General features: G+C 44.5%; 1 protein-coding gene across 2 annotated transcripts in view; it reads right to left on the bottom strand.

The window, feature by feature from the left end:
• si:ch211-51h4.2 (uncharacterized) overlaps nucleotides 1-17,758 on the bottom strand; it is a 374,380-nt gene extending 356,622 nt beyond the window's left edge. Inside the window, exon 1 of one of the 2 annotated variants that reach the window (XM_068042238.1) lies at nucleotides 17,453-17,758. In XM_068042238.1, coding sequence (XP_067898339.1) covers nucleotides 17,453-17,573 — 121 coding nt within the window. In that variant the 5' untranslated portion in view covers nucleotides 17,574-17,758. The remainder of the gene's footprint in view (nucleotides 1-17,452) is intronic. The other variant, XM_068042237.1, reaches the window with a different exon arrangement.
• Nucleotides 17,759-18,172: the final 414 nt, after the last annotated feature.

Below are 18,172 nucleotides of genomic sequence, written 5' to 3'. Positions count from 1 at the left end.
GCATCATAATTTCCTTTCCCCCAGCTATAATTTTTGCCCTGCGGTATATACCTGTCCCTGCCCATCGCTAAGGTAAACCTAACCGAATTGTGATCACTATCACCAAAGTGCTCACCTACATCTAAATCTAACACCTGGCCGGGTTCATTTCCCAGTACCAAATCCAATGTGGCATCGCCCCTGGTTGGCCTGTCTACATACTGTGTCAGAAAACCCTCCTGCACACACTGGACAAAAACTGACCCATCTAAAGTACTCGAACTATAGTATTTCCAGTCGATATTTGGAAAGTTAAAGTCCCCCATAACAACTACCCTGTTACTCTCGCCCCTGTCGAGAATCATCTTCGCTATCCTTTCCTCTACATCTCTGGAACTATTTGGAGGTCTATAAAAGACTCCCAACAGGGTAACCTCACCTCTCCTGTTTCTAACCTCGGCCCATACTACCTCAGTAGACGAGTCCTCAAACGTCCTTTCTGTCGCTGTAATACTCTCCTTGATTAACAATTCCACACCCCCTACCCTCTTTTACCATCTTCTCTGTTCTTACTGAAACATCTAAATCCCGGAACCTGCAACATCCATTCCTGCCCCTGCTCTACCCATGTCTCCGAAATGGCCACTACATCGAGATCCCAGGTACCAACCCATGCTGCAAGCTCACCCACCTTATTCCGGATGCTCCTGGCGTTGAAGTAGACACACTTTAAACCAGGTTCTTGCTTGCCAGTGCCCTCTTGCGTCCTTGTAACCATATCCCTGACCTCACTACTCTCAACATCCTGTACACTGGCACTACAATTTCGGTTCCCATTCCCCTGCTGAATTAGTTTAAACCCCCCCGAAGAGCACTAGCAAATCTCCCCCCCAGGATATTGGTACCCCTCTGGTTCAGGTAAAGACCATCCTGTTTGTAGAGGTCCCACCTACCCCAGAAAGAGCCCCAATTATCCAGGAAACCAAACCCTCCCTCCTGCACCATCCCTGCAGCCACGTGTTCAACTCCTCTCTCTCCCTATTCCTCGCTTCGCTATCACGTGGCACGGGCAACAACCCAGAGATAACAACTCTGTTTGTTCTCGCTCTAAGCTTCCACCCTAGCTCCCTGAATTTCTGTCTTAAATCCCCATCTCTCTTCCTACCTATGTCGTTGGTGCCTCTGTGGACCACGACTTGGGGCTGCTCCCCCTCCCCCTTAAGGATCCCAAAAACACGATCCGAGACATCATGAACCCTGGCACCTGGGAGGCAACATACCAACCGTGAGTCTCTCTCGTTCCCACAGAACCTCCTATCTGTTCCCCTAACTATGGAGTCCCCAATGACTAATGCTCTGCTCCTCTTCCCCCTTCCCTTCTGAGAAACAGGGACAGACTCTGTGCCAGATACCTGTACCCCATTGCTTACCCCTGGTAAGTCATCCCCCGCAACAGTATCCAAAACGGTATACCTGTATATAAAATGTTGCTTCAGCATTTACAAATAAATTGCAAAAAGAAAATCCTACTAAATACCCTACACCTTTGCTAAGCCAATGAAAATAGTCTGGGCAAAATTAATTATTAGGGATGAATGAACACGGACTCACGGTTGCTCTAGCGATCTACACTGCTGCTTTGGTGGGAACATAAAGTGACCAATGCAAAATTCAGCAAATTGACATAGGAACAAATTTGTCTTAATGAATCCTTCAATTTGTGTTATAAACCTTTTCAAAAATTATCTGCAGAATACTGCCCCTTTCCTTTGAAAGACAGTGGTCTTTTGCACATGCACATATAAACATTTACTTCCCCCACCATTTATTTCTCTATTTATAAATTGTTCCATTTTCTAGTACTTTTGGTTTGCAACTCAACGAGGCGACAAGTAAGATTAAATATTCTAGAAACAATCTCAGGTCATTCTGGATGCTCTGAAAAAGCATCTTCACAGCCTAAGGTGATGCGTAGATATCTTCATTTTAATTATTTTTCCTTCTGTTGCCAGGCGCCAAGCCCACCATTGATTAAATTCTTTATGTTTTTGATTTTCTGACAAGAAGAAAGGCGCGCCACGAAGACATTTTACACGGAGCTGATATTTATAAACTCCCAAAATATAAAAATTCTGCTCCAAACAAAATGCAATTAGAAACTGTAATCAAAGCATGATATATGGTTGCAAGTTTAAAATAAGTACGAAAAAGCCCAGGCCAAAGGATAATCTTTCCAACTTATTTCCCATTCACTCACCCCAACCATCCCTACTTTGAATCCTTACCAGCGAATCAATCACTGAAGAATTTCAACAAGAAATGCTGGAACCACTCAGCAGGTCTGGCAGCATCTGTGGAAAGAGAAGCAGAGTTAACGTTTCGGGTCAGTGACCCTTCTTCGGAACTGGCAAATATTAGAAATGTCAAAGGTTATAAGCAAGTGAGGCGGGGGTGGGGCAAGAGATAACAAAGGAGAAGGTGTAGATTGGACAAGGCCACATAGCTGACCAAAAGGTCATGGAGCAAAGGCAAACAATATGTTAATGATGTGTTGAAAGACAAAGCATTAGTACAGATAGGGTGTTAACGGACTGAAGATTGAACAGCAGCGAGTACAAACATGAAAAAAAACAATGGGTAAGCAAACTGAACAAACTAAGATGAAATGAAATAAACATTAATAAAAATTGTAAAAAAATGTAAATAAGAAAAAAATAACTAAAAATAAAAGTAAAATGGGGCGCCCGTCATGCTCTGAAATTATTGAACTCAATGTTCAGTCCGGCAGGCTGTAGTGTGCCTAATCAGTAAATGAGATGCTGTTCCTCGAACTTGCGTTGATGTTGACTGGAACACTACAGCAATCCCAGGACAGAGATGTGAGCATGAGAACAGGGGGGAGTGTTGAAATGGCAAGCAACCGGAAGCTCAGGGTCCTGCTTGCGGACTGAGCGGAGGTGTTCCGCAAAGCAGTCACCCAGTCTGCGTTTGGTCTCCCCAATGTAGAGGAGACCACATTGTGAGCAGCGAATACAGTACACTACATTGAAAGAAGTACAAGTAAATCGCTGCTTCACCTGAAAGGAGTGTTTGGGGCCTGGGATAGTGAGGAGAGAGGAGGTAAATGGGCAGGTATTACACCTCCTGCGATTGCAGGGGAAGGTGCCATGGGATGGGGACGAGGTGGTGGGGGTAATGGAGGAGTGGACCAGGGTGTTGCGGAGGGAACGATCCCTTCGGAATGCTGACAGGGGAAGGGAGGGGAAGACTTCAACTCCACTCACTTCCTTCAAGTAAAACGTGCTGCTATGGGTACCCGCATGGGTCCCAGTTATGCCTGTCTTTTTGTAGGATATGTCGAGCATTCTTTGTTCCAGTCCTACTCAGGCCCCTTCCCCAAACTCTTTTTCCGGTACATTGATGACTGTATTGGTGCCGTTTCCTGCTCCCACACCGAACTGGAAAACTTTATCAACTTTGCTTCCAATTTCCACCCTTCTCTCACATGGTCCATCTCTGACACTTCCCTTCACTTCCTCGACTTCTCTGTCTCCAGCTCTGGGGATAGGTTGTCTACTAATATCCATTATAAGCCCACCAACTCCCACAGCGACCTCGACTGCACTTCTTCATACCCTACCTCCTGTAAGGACTCCATTCCATTCTCACAGTTTCTCCGTCTCCGACGCATCTGCTCTGATGATGCTACCTTCCATGACGGTGCTTCTGATATGACCTCCTTTTTCCTCAACCGAGGATTCCACCCCACTGTTGTTCACAGGGCCCTCAACCGTGTCCGGCCCATTTCCCGCACCTCTAATCTCACCCCTTCCCCTCCCTCCCAGATCCGTGACAGGGTTCCCCTTGTCCTCACTTTCCACTCCATCAGCCTCCATATCCAAAGGATCATCCTCCGCCATTTCCGTCACCTCCAGCGTGATGCCACTACCAAACGCATCTTCCCCTCCCTTCCCCTGTCAGCATTCCGAAGGGATCGTTCCCTCTGCAACACCCTGGTCCACTCCTCCATTACCCCCACCACCTCGTCCCCATCCCATGGCACCTTCCCCTGCAATTGCAGGGGTGATAATACCTGCCCATTTACCTCCTCTCTCCTCACTATCCCAGGCCCCAAACACTCCTTTCAGGTGAAGCAGCGGTTTACTTGTACTTCTTTCAATGTAGTATACTGTATTCGCTGCTCACAATATGGTCTCCTTTACATTGGGGAGACCAAACGCAGACTGGGTGACCGCTTTGCGGAACACCTCCGCTCAGTCCGCAAGCAGGACCCTGAGCTTCCGGTTGCTTGCCATTTCAACACTCCCCTCTGCTCTCATGCTCACATCTCTATCCTGGGATTGCTGCAGTGTTCCAGTGAACATCAACGCAAGCTCGAGGAACAGCATCTCATTTACTGATTAGGCACACTACAGCCTGCCGGACTGAACATTGAGTTCAATAATTTCAGAGCATGGCGGGCGCCCCATTTTGCTTTTATTTTTAGTTATTTTTTCTTTTTTTCTTTTTTACATTTTTTACACTTTTTTATGTTTATTTCATTTCATCTTAGTTTGTTCAGTTTGCTTACCCACTGTTTTTTTCATATTTGTACTTGCCGCTGTTCAATCTGCAGTCCGTTAACACCCTATCTGTATTAATGCTTTGTCTTTCAACACACCATTAACATATTGTTTGCCTTTGCTCCATGACCTTTTGGTCAGCTATGTGGCCTTGTCCAATCTACACCTTCTCCTTTGTTATCTCTTGACCCAGCCCCGCCTCACTTGTTTATAATCTTTGACATTTCTAATATTTGCCAGTTCCGAAGAAGGGTCACTGACCTGAAACTTTTACTCTGCTTCTCTTTCCACAGATGCTGCCAGACCTGCTGAGTGGTTCCAGCATTTCTTGTTTTTATTTCAGATTTCCAGCATCCGCAGTATTTTGCTTTTATATTACTGAAGAATTTAATTTCCCTGCAGAATGTCCATTCACTCATGAATAAGGTCCTTACCTTCCACAACCTAAGTGGAGATGATTCTATTGACATCCCGGCTTTGACTGAAGCATGGCTGATTGATAGTGGCACCTTGCCCCTTACTGAAACCTCCCTGTTTGGCTATATTTTCAGCACCTTCCCCTCCTAAACCACCACTATGGTGGTGTGGCCCTTATCACCAAATCACACCTTGGATCCTCCCTCTGCTCCTCTGCTCCTGCCCCACTCCTCTCATCTCTCCTTGAAAGTCATTGTTGTACGATGCATCACCCCCGCAAGCCCCACCTGCGTTTCACTCTAAGATGCCCGCCCTCAACCTCTGCACTGAGTGGTTTCTCACCCTGGGAGATCCCCATCTCAGCTCACTGTGCCCCATTTCTTCTACATTTACTGCCTTCCTACCCTCCCTAAATCTGTCCCTCCATATAAGCTCTCTTTACCATTTTTATGGCCACTCCGCAATCTTGCCACCTCCCACTGCTTTATCCACTCCTATTGCCTTGATCACAGACTAAATTATCTCAGACCATTTACTTGTATCCCTCACCATCCACATCCTTCAACCCCCTTCCTTCTGTGTTCATCACTCTCCCGAGTTATTTAAAACTCCCAACTAGCTATCTTTTGGCTTTCAATTCACCACAAAGTTAATCTGCGCAACCACATTCCCACGTGTAACTTTGTCCCAAGTACAATCTGTACTCTCTGCTATCCTGTTTGTTTCCCCTGGTATGCAGCCCATCCTCATTCCCTCAAGTCCAAGGAGCACAGACCTAAGCATATCTGGCGCACAACTAGTTCATCCATCCATCATCACACCTGACTGTGCCACAAAATGCACTTTCGAGCCTCACTCTCTTCTGCCAAAACCACCCAGTGTCAAGGGTCATCCTGGAGGGCAAAGATAACCCTCAGCTTCTTTTCTCCATTATCAACTGAACTGGTAATTCCAATTCCCTTAAACCCCTGCCCCTGAGGGTTTGCTTAACCCTCACCTGCAAATAAGTGTGAGGATCTCAGGGACTTCTTTGTTATTAAGATTGAAACCATCTGTTCGGCTGTCTCTTTTGCGGTCCCCTCTCTGCAACTTTCCCAGCAAACCAAACCTCTGCCCTGGAGTCCCCAGTCCTAACCCACATCTCTATTTTGTCTTCCATCCCTCTTCATGTGCTCCAATCATAGCTATAGCATCTTCAGCTATGACTTCTCTTCTCGCTATCCCCCACCATTACATCTGATGCCCCAAGGATTTGTCCTTCAACTCTTCTCTTCCTCATCTACATGCTGATCTACAGACATGGGATCATGAGACAAACGGAGGTGAGGACCTGGAAACAATCATTCTTACGGAAGAGGTAGTGTTGGGCAAGCTAATGGAGCTAAGAATTGATAAGTCTCCTGGCCCTGATGGAATGCATCCCAGGGTACTAAAAGAGATGGCGGGAGAAATAGCAGGTGCACTGGTGGTAATTTTCCAAAATTCGCTGGACTCTAGGGTAGTCCCAGCAGATTGGAAAACAGCAGATGTGACGCCACTGTTTAAAAAGGGGGTAGACAAAAGATGGGGAATTATAGACCGGTTAGCTTAACCTCTGTAGTGGGGAAGATGCTTGAGTCTATTATCAAGGAAGAAATAGCAGGGCATCTCGATAGAAATTGTCCCGTTGGGCAGACGCAGCATGGGTTCATGAAGGGCAGGTCATGCTTGACAAATCTTTTGGAATTCTATGAAGACATTACGAGCAAGGTGGACAATGGGGACCCAGTGGATGTGGTGTACCTAGATTTCCAAAAGGCCTTCGACAAGGTGCCGCACAAGAGGCTGCTGCATAAGATAAGGATACATGGCGTTAGGGGTAAAGTATTAGCATGGATAGAGGATTGGTTGACTAACAGGAAGCAGCGAGTGGGGATAAATGAGTGCTATTCTGGCTGGCAATCAGTCACTAGTGGTGTGCCTCAGGGATCGGTGTTGGGACCGCAATTATTTACAATTTATATAGATGATTTGGAGTTGGGGACCACGTGTAGGGTGTCAAAGTTTGCAGATGACACTAAGATGAGTGGCAGAGCAAAGTGTGCAGATGACTGTGAAACTTTGCAGAGGAACATAGATACATTGAGTGAGTGGGCAAAGGTCTGGCAGATGGAATACAATGTTAATAAATGTGAAGTCATTCATTTCGGTAGGAGTAACAGTAAAAAGGATTATTACTTGAATGGTAAAAAGTTGCAGCATGCTGCTATGCAGAGGGACCTGGGTGTCCTTGTGCATGAATCGCAGAAGGTTGGTCTGCAGGTACAGCAAGTAATTAGGAAGACAAATGAAATTTTGCCCTTCATTGCTAAAGGGATTGAGTTTAAAAGCAGAGAGGTTATGTTGCAGCTGTATAAGGTACTGGTGAGGCTGCACCTGGAGTACTGTGTGCAGTTTTGGTCTCCTTACTTGAGAAAGGATGTACCGGCACGGGAGGGGGTGCAGAGGAGGTTCGCTAGGTTGATTCCGGAGTTGAGGGGGTTGGTTTATGAGGAGAGACTGAGTAGATTGGGATTATATTCATTGGAATTCAGAAGAATGAGGGGGGAATCTTATAGAAACATATAAAATTATGAAGGGAATAGATAAGATACAAGTAGAGAGGATGTTTCCACTGGCAGGTGAAGCTAGGACAAGAGGGCATAGCCTCAAGATTAGAGGGAGCAGATTTAGGACTGAATTGAGAAGGAACTTCTTCACCCAGAGGGTTGTTAATCTATGGAATTCCTTGCCCAGTGAAGTAGTTGACGCTACTTCAGTAAACGTTTCTAAAGCTAAGCTCTTTTTGAACAATAAAAGAATTAAGGGATACGGTGAGAGAGCGGGTAAGTGGATCTGAGTCCACGAAAAGATCAGCCATGATCTTATTGAATGGCGGAGCAGGCTCGAGGGGCCGGACGGCCTACTCCTGCTCCTAGTTCCTATGTATGTTCTTATGATCAGTTTCCATATTTTCACTGATGACATCCAGTTGTACCTCTCCACTACGTCTCTCAACCTCTCCACTGCCTCTGTGCTCTCAGACTACTTGACCAACGTAGATTTGGATGATCTGCAATTTCATCTTAAACATTCAGATGAACAAAGCCATTGTCTATGTCCTTTGCCACCAATTGCAACCTAGCCCTTAGCCACTGTGTCATATTGAACTAGACTATTCGAGATTTTAGCTTCCCATCCAACCCTGAGGTGAACTTCTAACCCTTTAAACGTTCCATCACAAACACCATCTACTTCCATCTCTGTAACATTGCCAACTTCCACCTCAGCACATCTGTTGTTGATACCCTCATCCTTGTCTTTGTCACCGCTAGACTCAACTATTCCAGTTCTCTTCTGGCCAGTCTCCGATCTTTCACTTGTAAACGTCAGCTCATCCAAAACTCTGCTGCTCAAATCCTATCCATATCCATCATCAAGTCCTGTTTATTTATCACTCCATCCTGGCTGACAATAATTGGTTCCCATTCTCTTATTGTCTCTAATTTAAAATGCTCATCCTTGTGTTTAAATCCCTCATGGCCTTGCTCCCCCATCCTTTCTCTGTAACCTCTCCCTTCAAACCATCATCCCACTCCGCCACCAAAAAACTTGCCATTCCTTGGATTCTGGCTCCTTATGTATTTCTTCTTCCTTCGTGCCACATTTGGAGATTGCAGCCTTCATCCATCTAGGCCCCATATTTTGGAACTCCTTTCCTATATCCCTTCACCTCTCCACCTCATTACCCTCCTTTAAAACGTTCCTTACAACTCACCTATTTGACCAAGCTTTTGGCCACCTCTCCTAATACTGCTGTTTTCTTTTTTAGCTGATGATGCCTCTGTCAAGCACCTTAGGAGATTTTTCTATATTAAAGGTGCTATATAAATGCAAGTTGTTCTTTTGTTTGGTATTTTAATATGTCTCTGTAGGAAGGTCTCATCAACAGTGCTATCAAGCAGCACTTGCTTTGCAATAACCTGCTCAGTGATGTTCAGTTTGGGTTCCGCCAGGGCCACTCAGCTCCTGACCTCATTCCAGCCTTGGTTCAAACATCGACAAAAGAGCTGAACTCAATAGGTGAGGTGAGAGTGACTGCCCTTGACAGCAAGGCAGCATTTGACCAAGTATGGCATCAAGAAGCCCTAACAAAACTGAGGTCAATGGGAATCAGGGGGAAAACCCTCCACTGGTTGGAGCCATACCTCGCACAAAGGAAGATGGTTGTGGATGTTGAAGGTCAATCATCTGAGCTCCAGGACATCACTGCAGGGGTTCCTCAGGGGAGTCCTAGGCCCAACCATCTTCAGCTGCTTTATCAATGACCTTCCTTCAATCATAAGGTCAAAAGTGGGGATGTTCGCTGATGATTACACAATGTTCAGCACCATTCGCGACTCCTCAGATACTGAAGCAGTCCGTGTAGAAATACAGCAAGACTTGGACAATATCTAGGCTTGGGCTGATAAGTAGGAAGTAACATTTGTGCCACACAAGTGCCAGGCAATGACCATCTCCAACAAGAGAGAATCTAACTATCTCCCCTTGACATTCAATGGCTGAATCCCCCACTATGAACATCCTAGGGGTTACCATTGAACAGAAACTGAACTGGAGTAGCCATATAAATACCGTGCCTACAAAAGCAGATCAGAGGCTAGGAATCCTGTGGTGAGTAACTTCACCTCCTGACCCCCCCATAGCCTGTCCACCATCTACAAGGCACGAGTTAAGAGTGTGATGGAATACTCTCCACTTGCCTGGATGGGTGCAGCTCCAACAACACTCAGGAAACTCGACACCATTCAGGACAAAGCAGCCCGTGTGATTGGCACACCATCCATAAACATTCACTCCCTCCACCACTGACACACATTGGCAGCAGTACCATCTACAAGATGCACTGCAGCAACACACCAAGGCTCCTTAGACAGCACCTTCCAAACCTGCGACCTCTACCACCTAAAGGGACAAGGGCAGCAGACGCATGGGAACACCACAACCTGCAAATTCCCATCCAAGTCACACACCATCTTGATTTGGAACTATATCGCCGTTCCTTCACTGGCGCTGGGTCAAAATCCTGGAACTCCCTTCCTAACAGCACTGTGGGTGTCCCTACCCCACATGGACTGCAGCGGTTCAAGAAGGCAGCTCCCCACCACCTTCTCAAGGGCAATTAGGGATGGGCAATAACTGCTAGTCTAGCCAGCGACGCCCACATCACATGAATGAATAAAAAAAAGGTCCTACCAAAAATAGCAAAACTTAATTTATTGTGAATTAAATGGATGGTGCAAATAAAGTACACAATATGGTTTGTATTAAATACTTCTTTAATTGTATTAAATATCTCTTGTACATACTCGGTCATGTGATACATCTAGTGCCACTTTCTAGCTTATTATTTTGTTTTTAGGGGTTTAAATCAACATCACAGAGTACAAAACAGGTGGTAATGCATTGACTACTTATGACACACCCTGACAGATTTTCATTTCCATTGAAGTCAATGAAGTAATGGAAGTGATTTAATGATCTGCCCCATTATTCATCAAGACACACTTAACTTTGCTGACCAAGTGAGGTCAGTAAATTTCTTTCAACAATGCAAAGTTGTCTTTGGGAATGGCTGCCTCTTTCCACATGGCACATGTCGCTGCATGTAACGGCTCTTCCCTGGCACCTCAACTATTACATTCTTCCATTCTCTAATTTGGGAGAGCAGTACTTCTAAACATCAGCTTCCAAAAAGCTGGAGGGCCACCTTTTTTCTTCTTTAACTCCAGCCATTTTAGACCCTCTTCCAAGAGCCTACTCAGTCCTTTAACTTCAACCCTATTCCTAGCTTTTTAAATAAAGACGCTGTACCCTTGCATCTAATTTATTGACTAAATTTAAAATAAAATTAGAAGCAGAGTAAGCACAGTAAATTGTATTGAAAATAATAGATTATTCTACCGGTAATTTGAATCGGTCAGAAAACAACCATCTCATAACTTTAATTTTTGCAACTGGAAACACATTTAACACATTTGCAAAGTAAAGCTTATATAAGAAATTGGATACTGTGGACATTTTCCACGAGTCTCAGTTCGTTCAATGCCTGGCAAAAAGCAGATACACTTGAGAAGCGTTGTGCCCAATTTTAACTCACTCAAAACCTATTCCCTTGCACAGAGTTAAAATCGGGCCTATTAACACATTGTAACAGTTATACTTATTCTATTCTCTGCAGTTTGAACTGAGATAAAAAGGAACAACGAAAGTTACATTTCACAATTAAACACAACTGCTAATCACCGTAGCATTTAAAGGCATCATGGTGATCTTCAAGAATCCCTCTCAAGCCAAAGCAAAGCTCAGAATCTAGTAAACGGGATCCTCCCACCTTTCCTTTTGGCTTTTGATAAAGTATCAGAAAATGAACTTGTTAGTAAAATTAAAGTCCATGGGATTAAAGAGGCAATGACGGCATGGATACAAAATGGGCAAAGGAATAGAAAGCAGTGAAGACCACTGTTCTTTTTGATAGATTTTAATGACCTGGACTTGCGTATACAGGGCATAATTTCAAAGTTTTGAGATAACACGAAACTTGGAACTGTGGTAAACAGGGAGGAGGGTAGTAACAGACTTCAGGACGACATAGACAGGCAGGGAAATGTGACAGACACATAGCAAATGAAATTTAACACAGAAATTTGAAATGATGTATTTTGATAAGAAGGATGAGGAGAGGCCATATAAACTAAATGATACAATTTTAATGGGAGTGCAGGAACAGAGAGACCTGGGAGTGTACGTACACAAATCTTTGAAGGTGGCAGGACAAGTTGAGAAGGCCATTAAAAAGGTAGACGGTATCCTTGGCTTTATAAGTAGAGGTGGAGAGTACAAAAGCAAAAAGGTCACACACTGGTTAGGCCCCAGCTGAAGTATTGTGGCAGTTCTGGATAAAGGCCTGCTCAGGTCAGGAAAAAGAACCCGACCCGAACCCAACCGATCCACAACGGACCTGAGCCCGACCCGTCCCGAGTCCCTCCAATTTCGCCCCGATCCCTTTACTTGCCTTCCGACTGGAAATCTCCACAAAGCTGCAGCGCATGCGTGATGAAGTCATAGTGATGGCACTCGCTCACTGCGCAGACTCGGTTTCGTCCCGGACTCCCAGCTCAGCTAAGTTTTTATTTTTAATACTTACCAGCAGCGCACTTACTGTGTGTGTCCGGCCCAACCCGACCCAAGCCCGAAAGCCAGACCCGGAAAAGGGGCCCGACCCAACCCAACCCAAACCTCACACATGTCGTCGGGTCCCGTTGGGTTCGGGTCGGGTAGCAGGTCTTTAGTTCTGGACACTACACTTTCGGAAGGATGTCAATGCCTCGGAGAGGAGACTTACTGGAATGGTAGCAGGGATGCGGGACTTCAGTTATGTGCAGAGACAAGAGACGCTGGGATTTTTCTCCTTAGAGCAAAGAAGGTGAACGGGCGATTTGTTAGAGGTGTTCAAAAGCATGAAAGACTTTAATAGAATAAATAAGAAGAAACTGTTTCCAGTGGCATATGGGTCAGGAACCAGAAGACACAGATTTAAGGTAATTGGCAAACTACCTGAGGCAGCACGAGGGAAAAATATGATGCAGTGAGTTGTCATGACCTGGAATGCACTGCCTGAAAGGGTGGTGGAAACAGATTCAATAGCAACTTTCTAAAGGCAATTGGATAAATTGCTGAAGGGAAAATATTTACAGGGCTATGGGGAAACAGCAATTGAGTGGGACTCATTGGATAGGTCTTTCAAAGACAGGATGGGCTGAATGGTCTCCTTCTGTGCTTTTCATTCTATGGTTAAAATTTACATGACTAGCCCACATCCCATTTTCATGCCCAGTAATTATTATTAGGTACTATTATCACCTAGTTGGCCTTGACAACTTATGCATATTAAGCAGTCCAACTAAGCAGAGGTGCCTCCTCTGCCCTTTGACATGGCTTTGACACAAGACATGGGGAGACGGTGGCGTAGTGGTAATGTCACTGAACTAGTAATCGGAGGCCCAGGCTAATATCCTGGGGACACAGGTTCAAACTCCACTATGGCAGCTGTTGTAATTTAAATTCAATGAATTAATATATAATTTTTTAAAAATCTGGAATTGAAAGCTAGTCTCAAAATGGTGCCTTGAAATTATCATCGATTGTTGTAAAAACCCATCCGGTTCACGAATGTCCTTAGGGTCTGGCCTACATGTGACTAGATCCATAACAATTTGCATGACTCTTAAATGGCCTAGCAAGCCAAGGGCAATTAGGGATGGGCAACAAATTCTGGCCTTGCCAGCAACACCCACATCCTATGAAAGAATAAAACACATATGGACCCTGAGGGCCTGGGAGGACTAGAAATGACAGAGGAGCAGGCAAGAACTGGAAATGAAATATGACCCAGTAATGACTGATCTCTTCCTCAAATAAGTAGTTACAGTAAGTTCCAAATATGGTGGGGGAGGGGCAATATCGCTCCCTTTTAACTGGGTATATGAAAAGGAGGCAGGACTGGTAGGATGGCATCATCCACTGGAATTCTGGCCAGTCTACCCCAGAGGGCTGTGGAAGCTCAATCACTGACCATGTTCAAGACAGAAATCAATAGATTTCTGGAGACAAATGACATCAAGGGATATGGGGAAAGCACGGGAAAACGGAGTTGAGGTAGATGATCAGCCATGATCTACTTGAATGGCAGAACGTGCTCAATGGACTGAATGGCCTACTCTTGTTCCTATGTCTTGTCTCTTTTGCCTACACATTGGCAAGATACTGATATATAATACATTGCAGGCATAAGGCTAGCAAAAGTTTTTGAGGCCAAGTTCACATCCTGAAGTTCTGAGATGAGAACAAGCAAAATCAACTTCAGCTACCTTCAAGTAAATGGTCTGGTAAGGACATATTTTTCTTCCTTCTGCTGGACAATCTGGCTCTGCAGGCAAACAGCTACAAAAGGTTGCACTTCCCTAACTCCCCAACCAAGCCACCTAAGATACACCAACACTGCCACAGATGCCTGTTAGCTTCAGACAAGTTGGCTGACCTTGAGAGCTCTGAAAGGGTCATACACTTGACTCATGCTCCACCACAGTTATAGCAGCACAGAGGGATCATCGAATTTTTTTGCCCCATATTGTGTATTTCATGTATACAAAGACTATTCCCAGCCAGTAGTAATTAAGTCATAACATTGGCAGATGATCCGCTAAAACTGCTGGGAAATGTCGTAAATGCTGTTTCTGCCAGGTTTCCACATATTGTCAGTAGATAATTGGGAAAATTTTTGTGATAATTCAACCCTGGAGGCCTTTCTGGTTTTAAGCTAGGCAGATCTCAGACCTGTCACAATACCATCTAAATTCTGGCCTGCACAGATTAAACAACTTTTCAGCTCTCCTGAATGGCATATGCAGTCCTTTTGAAAATAATACCTCAGTGTGGCAGAGTATAGCAGGCTTAATAGATCACAAAACTTGTCCCTTTGTGATGGAAAAGCATCACACACTACTTCATTAGCAATCAATCCACCAGGCACTCCATCAGGGAGCTACTTAATCACGTTGATTTATAGTTCAAAGTGTAACTTGACCAGCAGCTTCCGCAGTTCCCCCTATCCACTTACAGTGTCAAAGGCATTTGTCATATTAACTAAGACTTACGGGTTCCCACTTTGTTTTTTAAACATTTTTCCTGAATTCTGTCTTGTGACAGTGATCATGTCTATTGATGCTTTGCTAGGATCAAAATCCACACAGGATCTCTGGTAAAACATTGTGTTTGATGGCCTCATTCAGACTGTTCAGGAGGACCTAGGCAAAGACCTTGCTAGCAACAAATAGGACGTATATGTCGTGGTAGCTTTTCACACTCAGAATAGTCACATTTATGATTATGCAAAGTGACAAAACAACAATAGCACCTTTAACATAGTAAAACATACCAAGGTGATTCACAGGACTGTTACCAGAGAAAATATGAAATCAAATCAAAGGAGGATAGGAGACCAAACGCTTGGTCAAAGAAGTAGAATTTAAGGAGGAGACAGAGGTAGAGAGGTGGAGAGGTTTTTGGATGGCATTCCAGAGCTACGGGTCGAGACAGCTGAAGGCACTGTCGCAAACAATGGGGCAAAGGAATTAAGGGATGAAAGCCAGAATTGGAGGAATGCAAAGTTCTCAGAGGGTTGTAAAGTTGGAGGAGGTGAAAGAAATAGGATGGAGTGAGGCTAGGGAGGGATTTTTTTTATTCATTCATGGGAAGTGGGCATCACTGGCGATCCCAGCATTTATTGCCCATCCCTAACTGCCCTTGAGAAGGTGGTGGTGAGCTGCCTTCTTGAATTGCTGCAGTCCATGGGAGGTAGGTACACCCACAGTGCTGTTAGGAAGGGAGTTCCAGGATTTTGACCCAGCGACAGTGAAAGAACGGCAATATAGTTCCAAGTCAGGATGGTGTGTGACTTGGACGGGAATTTGCAGGTGGTGATGTTCCCATGCATCTGTTGCTCTTGTCCTTCGAGGTGGTAGAGGTCGCAGGTTTGGAAGGTGCTGTCTAAGGAGCCTTGGTGCATTGCTGCAGTGCATCTTGTAGATGGTACACACTGCTGCCACTGTGCATTGGTGGTGGAGGGAGTGAATGTTTGTGGATGGTATGCCAATCAAGCGGGCTGCTTTGTCCTGAATGGTGTTGAGCTTCTTGAGTGTTGTTGGAGCTGCACCCATCCAGGCAAGTGGATCACACTCCTAACTTGTGCCTTGTAGATGGTGGACAGGCTTTGGGGAGTCAGGAGGTGAGTTACTCGCCTCAGGATTCCTAGCCTCTGACCTGCTCTTGTAGCCACAGTATTTATATGGCTACTCCAGTTCAGTTTCTGGTCAATGGTAGCCCCTAGGATGTTGATAGTGGGGGATTCAGCGATGGTAATGCCATTGAATGTCAAGGGGAGATGGTTCGATTCTCTCTTGTTGGAGATGGTCATTGCCTGGCACTTGTGTGGCCCGAATGTTAACTGTTATTTCAACATGAGGAGAATCGTGAATTTGAGGCGTTGCTTGCATGTGAGTCAATGTATGTCAGCAAGGACAGGGGTGACTGTTGAAAGGAACTTGGTGAAAAATAGGATATCAGCAAGAGTTTTGGATGAACTGAAGTTTACAGACGATGGCAGATGGGAGGCTGGCCAGGACAGCATTGAAATAGTTGAAGCACTTGTAAATCTAGTAAATCTAGGGGTGGTCACTGTCATGGCAAATGACATCTGTCTATGGTACATATGAACAGGATCACAATTGGAAACCAGAAGTCCTGTTAAAGCAAAGCTATTAAAAGGTCTCACACTGAACAAGTATAAAGCATAGTTCAATCACTAAGAGTTGAAATATTTGGCATATCAACTTTCTGAAGATGGACTGAAATTAGATTGTTCTCAAGTTCAGTGCATAAAATGTCTCCTTCCACCAACAAGCCAGGAATAACTAGGAATAACTATCTGTATCAGTTACTCCTCATCACGATCTATTGAAGAATATGGTTTATGTGGAAATGTCACATGAAAAATGTCTGGTGAGCAAGAAAATCTCTGAAGTGCCAGCACAACGAGAATATTGTTCTACAAGCAATGTGTCCAAAATATGACTTGGTGCATATCACATGCCTGGGGTTTACATCTCACACTTATGTTTTGTTTGAAGCCATTTTGAAAAAAATTAGCCATTAATTGCAGCCAAACAGCTACAGAAAATGATGCCACCTCTTCGAAAGAATTAATTTGATGTGCCGCGAGAGACACGAAATATTTCTTGAGGACATGTTGAAAACATTGTACTTATCTCACATGGTCAGAAAGGTTGACAATGAGAAAGTCATGTTGATTAGTGCAAATTGTGCTGTAACATTCTTTTCTTATAAATAAAAGGAGTTTGAGTTTTACAATTATGAGCCTTTTACCAGGACAAATATCTCATCACCATCTCTTTCATTGTGCCAAATTTCAAAGAAAGATTTTTAAAAAGAGCGCATTCAATCTTATCGTGAATAGCCACAAACTGCAAAATAAATTTCATGTTATATAATTGTAGATATCTCCTAACAATCATCCGTAATGTCAACTGTAAGCAAAAAAGAAACAGTATGTTTTATCCTGGGTATTGCACTGTCACTGGAGTGTAGTTTAAGTCAGGAAAATAAAACTGCAGCTCCCAGAATACTTAACTAATTCCGCGAATGTCACGTTGGGTATAAGAACGTCGCCAATAACAGATGACATTTCTTCTCTTTTTATTTATAATAACTATGGGAGTTGGCTGAATACCAACGGTTTCATAAAACGTGTGGAGAGTATCCGTGCCGCTGTTATATCAGCAATATAGATGATGACATACTGTATATAAATGACTTACAGCATTGCAGATAGATTAATCGGAGTTTCCACGGTCTGTCCTCGTTCTTCATGGTGCTTTTCAAGGATAAAGGCATGTAAGTGTCTCTTGAGGAAGTGCGCTGCCTTTGCTCAGATGCCATTGCTTCTCCTCTCCAGCTCAGAGACTCCCAGAAGACCGAAGCAAAGAGCGTGACGTGCACTCACCAGCCACCGCTGTACGATACAGCAGCTGAGAGTGCACCACCCTGGGCGGCACTACTTCACTTATGATGTTGCCCAGGCTGTTGATTCATCCTAAATCCTGGTGCCCTTGGCGAAAATTAGATGTTGGGATGAAAATGTCTGAATTCTTTGCATAAAAGCAAAGTTCCGATGAAGCGTCACTGACCCGAAACGTTAACTCTGCTTCTCTTTTCACAGATGCTGCCAGACCTGCTGAGTGGCTCCAGCATTTCTTCTTTTTATATTGAATTCTTTGCAATGTGTTGGAACTTCAGTTTATGTACCTAGTAATAACACAACTGGTAATTAAAAAAATTATGGTTGCAAAATTGGAATCTGCTGGCACTGGCGCTTCAGAAGCTGGAGGAGCTGAAAGTGGCAACTGGGACGCTTCCAGCCACCTGCAGGGTAGCCTGACTCCAGGGGCTACCACGGGCATGACGGGCGTGCACTGGAAGCAGGCAGAGTGAGCAGATTATGAAGTCAGCCAGACGCTTTGGCTGTTTTGACACACGTT

The sequence above is a fragment of the Heterodontus francisci genome, chromosome 11 (assembly GCF_036365525.1).
Source record: "Heterodontus francisci isolate sHetFra1 chromosome 11, sHetFra1.hap1, whole genome shotgun sequence".
Lineage (NCBI taxonomy): Eukaryota > Metazoa > Chordata > Chondrichthyes > Heterodontiformes > Heterodontidae > Heterodontus > Heterodontus francisci.
The sequence above is the reverse complement of the archived record's forward strand: the minus strand, read 5'-3'. Positions and strand labels throughout refer to the sequence as shown.